General features: G+C 49.1%; 1 protein-coding gene across 1 annotated transcript in view; it reads left to right on the top strand.

Moving 5' to 3' along the window:
- Nucleotides 1–5,000, top strand: part of LOC135819186 (uncharacterized) — a 29,170-nt gene that overhangs the window by 14,396 nt on the left and 9,774 nt on the right. Inside the window, exons 11-16 of the mRNA XM_065332349.1 lie at nucleotides 1–125; nucleotides 680–1,197; nucleotides 2,183–2,267; nucleotides 2,778–2,818; nucleotides 3,535–3,690; nucleotides 4,368–4,583. The exon at nucleotides 1–125 is cut by the window's left edge and continues 54 nt beyond it. Coding sequence (XP_065188421.1) covers nucleotides 1–125; nucleotides 680–1,197; nucleotides 2,183–2,267; nucleotides 2,778–2,818; nucleotides 3,535–3,690; nucleotides 4,368–4,583 — 1,141 coding nt within the window. The remainder of the gene's footprint in view (nucleotides 126–679; nucleotides 1,198–2,182; nucleotides 2,268–2,777; nucleotides 2,819–3,534; nucleotides 3,691–4,367; nucleotides 4,584–5,000) is intronic.

Below are 5,000 nucleotides of genomic sequence, written 5' to 3'. Positions count from 1 at the left end.
GCGCGTCTGCTCCGAGTACGCGTTTGAGATCGACGCCATCTACAACCACACCTCGCCGTCCTCTCCGGGCTTGAACAGCGGCAACTCGTCACACGTGATACTCGGTCGACCCAAGACTCTAGCTAGTGAGTTTCCGACATACTGTGTATTATGGCAGCCTGTCCAACCTTGCCACCATTCCAAAGCAGGACATCTAAATGCAATGTATACTAGTATACAGGCCATCGTGTCCCATGTAAATGTATACACATGTCTTGGTCCAAAGCAAGACTGTCCTGCTCAAAGCTGGACATTTGGACAGCCTGTTATCGGCGGTGCTTACAGCATGAGGGCATCCTGTCCAGTGATCTAGCGTGAGATCCGAGGAAAGATGGAAGCCCTCAGCGCAGTGCCATAGTCCGCTTGTGCTTCCTTTGTATGATAAAATGTTATAGTTCTGCCGTTGCTGCTGCTGTTGCTGCTACTGCTGGGGGGGAGGGTAATCACGCAGCCTGTCCTTTGATGTTATTCTTCTTCTTCTTCTTCTTCTTCTTCTTCTTCTTCTTCTTCTTCTTCTTCTTCTTCTTCTTCTTCTTCTTCTTCTTCTTCTTCTTCTTCGGTCATGCACTCTAGCCAATGTAGATGTCTTCATGGATATTGGAGGTTGTGTTTGTGCCTTGTTCGTATCCTTCCCATCTAGATCTTCCCAGCCCTGGCAATGTGCGTGTGCAATCGGCCAACACCGACACCATCACTATCAGCTGGACAGAGCCGACGATCGCATGCCAAGCAATCGGCACGCCCTTCACATATCGCGTGTTCTGGGCACAGATCGAGACTTTCGCTCCGGCCAGTGATCTGACGCTGGCTGCATGCGGACAGCTATGCCTGTGCTCGGCGTACAACTACTTGGACTCTTCGACACAAATTGGTCAGCTCATGGCAACGGCTAGCCAGCAGCTGAACGGCAGCTTTTCTCTCTCGTCGGGTTTCGCGTTTGAGACCGGCGAGCACATCTCCAATCTGATCACCCCGGCTGGGTGTAATAATGATGACGTGTCAGGGGTGTGCTGTCCCGAGGGCTTGCACATCCATGTCAAACAGCTAGGTTTGACCGTGCCAGGACTGTTCGGCAAGCAGCACAGTGCACTGACGCGAGGTCTCAACTTCACCGTGAAGCGCAACATGTCGTCGCTGCGGTCCACCTATGTCTTCTCGGTGAGTAGAAGCAGGCCCAGGTGCTCTCTGTGAGTAGAGGGTGGCGCTTGTTATTCATGAAGCGGGCAGCCATTGGCTGGACTCATTGGGAGTACGGTAGTGGGAAATGACAAGGTGGAAATGTGTCGTAAAAATAGAAGAAGAAACACATGGGAACGAGTTATGAAGCAACTATCCACTATAACTCGTTTCCATGTGTTTCTTCTTCTATTCTTTACATAAATAATACTGGCTCAATAGCCACGTTCGATTTTGAAAATTTGACAGTCGACAAACCCAAATTGACTGTTCTGTAGCTTGATCCATACAATGTGCTGTTTTGTCATTGCTACTGTGTACCTGGATTAATGTGGTAATTTTCCAAATGTGACATAGCCATCACGTACATGTAGGGCTAATGTGCTTCTCCTGTCAGTCATCTACATGTCTGTAACTTTGGCAACAGCTGAGCGTGCAAAAAAGTATTGTTTTGAAAGCATGCTCCAGCCCTCCTCCTCCCAATGCTACTAGAAAGCTTCCCATTGGGTTGAAGATTTATTCTAGGTTAAATGGCAGTGTTAGAAAGTATTTGAAATGGATATCACTGACTCTAGACAAGTCGCCTAGCACATTCCGAGCTAGCTCAGTCCTCCAGTGTTACCGCGGTCATACCAACTTTGGAATCGGCAAAGTCACACCCTGAATAAATAAATAAACTTGGCTTGTCAATTTCAAACAGGCAGAAAGGTGAACAGTTACTACTTCAACTGGATGTAATCTAGAGCATCTCTCACAAGTAATCTTCACACATACGGCTCAACTGTCACACCTGCACCATATACCTTGGCCCACTCCCAAAACTCCAGTAGTAAATGCCATTTTGAAATGATCGCTCAATTGCTTAAAACGTTAAAACTCAACAGCTCTTTTTCTCCGTGTTTGCGTATCACCACCTTGCTAGACACATCATGACCTCATTTGTCTGTTTTGTTTGTTGTTGCCGCAGGTACAAGCTTACCATGGCGACCCGAGTGATGACACCAAGCTCAGTAACAATCCGTGGGCAGTTGCTGCTAATGTTTCACAAAGTCGTAAGCAACACAATTCAGATAAAAATAAATATCGATTTGAAATTCACAACTTCCCTTTCGTCTCTCTCCCCGATGTATAGCGCTGCTCAATGAAATCCAATAAAGCGAGTCAATACCCGGCAATGCTCTGTGCAGTCCTAGGCGTGCAAACACTAGGACATTCTGCAGGTGCAGGGCATAGCTCACGCTCACACCATCCAGTTTCACTGCGCAGTACTGTACAATGGCAAGAGCCAATGTTCGTATATATGATCAGGCTCTCCATGACTAAACCACGGTTAAGTTAGCAGGACAGTGAACACAAGGTTGATTGAACTGCTACTGCACCTTGTGTTGGAATGCCCGTGTGTGCATGTGCATCCGTGTATGTATGTATGTGTGTGTGTGCTTGTGTGTATGTGTGTGTGTGTGTGTGTGTGTGTGTGTGCGTGTGTTTGTGCGTGTGCATGTGCATCCCTGTGCGCGTGTGTGTGCGTGCGTCCGTGTGCTGCGGGACTTGCTCGGTTTCAGTTACGACCGATGCCTTACAAGGACTGAGTGTCAGCAGATCTGTGAGTACACACAATACAGACTGTTTTCCACAGTACACACAATGTTGCAAATCTTTCACCTTATCATTGGGCGGAACATGCAATGGACAATTAAAAACCATCCTGTATGCCTGTATGCCTGGATTTACCGGGTACTAGCGGCCGTCGTGAGTTCCTATGGGAACGGACGCGATAGTTCACTTTCTGTATGCCTGTTTTGGGTGATAATGGCTGTCGTGACTTTCTTCAGAGATAGGAACAAGAAAAACCTTTCTTGTTTCACTCTTGGAAGTGGTGGCTTCTGTGGCCATAATTGAAGAAGTTCAATACACAGCTCATGTTTCCTGCCGAAATGGCTGTGTGTGTGGTATTGTATCGTGGCTATTGTATTCCAAGGGTTACCCAGAGGCTCACGGCCTGTCCAGAGGATCTCCTACTCACAGAAATGTCACGTGTTCAGGAATGAGACTTAGAGTGCAAGAGTAAGAAGAATGAACCTGACACCTAATGTGCTTATGACGGCAGTCCAGAGCACACAGGAAGCACACAGGAACCTTCCACTCGGCAAAGCTGCAAGATGGAACATGACTCAGTGCAGCTCCGGACATTTGTCGTACAGGGGTCACGTGATGTTTGCCGTACTCGAAACATGCATATTTGGTCGACCACCTGCTGAAAACACAGTACTTCAGATTGTTGATCATTCGCTCTCTTTGCTGTACACCATGCGTGCACAGAGGAATGCGACAGGTGCACTGGAGCTGTCCTGGACAGAGGCTGCATCCGCCATCAGTCCTGCCATTCTGTACCAAGTCTTGGTGAGCGCGCGGTTCCGCACGTACTTCCGCCAGACTGGCCAGTTTGTGGACAGTCTAGATCCTGATGTCATGCAGGTAAGAGCTGACTTCCATGTACATGTACAGTGCTGGAAACTGAAATCCAAACCCCTGAGCGGTGTTCACTTTCTGTCGGTCTAGTTTTACAATCCTGTGTTGGTCTGTGCGATGTGAGCGCTCAGTGCTCAGTGGTTGGATTTCAGTTGCCAGCACTCTCCATGTAGTGCATGTAGAGTATAGGGCAAAACGAGGTTCATATGCCAGGCTTGTGCAAGGGGAATCTCTGAACATGTGTGAGTATGTGTGCAAGGGTTCCCTGCACTATGTGTGTATTTGAAGTATATGTGTATGTGTATGTGTGTAAGTGCAATCCTTCTCAAGTATATGGGTGTGCGTGTGTGAGCGGGTGGGGGGGGGGGGGGCAGAGATATGCCCACTTGTGTCCATGGGTGTATGGGTGTGTGTGTGGGGGTGGGGGTAAGGGGCATGGATGTTCCCACTCGTGTGCACGGGTGTATATGTGTGTATGTGTGTGTGTGTGTGGGGGGGGGGGGGGGTTATGCCCACTCATGTGCATGGGTGTATGTTTGTATGTGTGGGGGTGCCCTTGTCTACCTGTCTCTAAGCTCATTCATGCATCTATTTGTCGCAATACCGTGTGTAGCAGAACAGTAGAGGTGATCCACATGCATTTCATTGCTCTCTCCATCCACTGTTCTTCTCCTTGGCTGCAGTGCTTGCAAGCGTACTGCTCTTCGGCCCGCTCACCCATGGAGTGTATCAACGTCACCTTGACAACGCAAAGTGGCAACGCAGTCCCGGTTGCCTTGGTGATCAACGTCACAAGCGCTGGCGTCAGTACAGTGGGTGGCAAGACCAGCCTTTTGTTGAGAGATATCAAGTGTGCTGATCCGCAGGCGGGAACTTCCCTCCGTGACATCCTTTTCCAGGTACTACAGCACTCATCTTGACACACACATGCACAGTGATGGCAACTGAAATCCGACCCCTGAGCGGTGCGCTCACATCGCAAAGACCCAACACGGGGTTGTAAAGCTACGAAATAGACAGCGCTAGAATGTGAACGTATCGCTCAGGGGTCAGATTTCAGTTGCCAGCAGTGTATGTGTAGGCCGAAATAATATTCATTTTGAAGAAGAGGTGGAAGCAACTTTGACGATAATTGGGGGCAGGGAAGGGGGGAAGGGGGGGAAGGGGGGAAGGGGGGGAAAGGGGGGGAAAGCGGGGGGGGGGGGGGGGGGAGGGGAGCAAAACACAATTCCAGACCATACACCATGTTCAAACCATAAGGAGAGTCAGTACGGTACATGTATTCTTCGTGTTGTGTTATCAATGAACGTGGTGGC

This window comes from Sycon ciliatum, chromosome 6, assembly GCF_964019385.1.
Source record: "Sycon ciliatum chromosome 6, ocSycCili1.1, whole genome shotgun sequence".
In the NCBI taxonomy this organism is placed as follows: domain Eukaryota; kingdom Metazoa; phylum Porifera; class Calcarea; order Leucosolenida; family Sycettidae; genus Sycon; species Sycon ciliatum.
The sequence above is the reverse complement of the archived record's forward strand: the minus strand, read 5'-3'. Positions and strand labels throughout refer to the sequence as shown.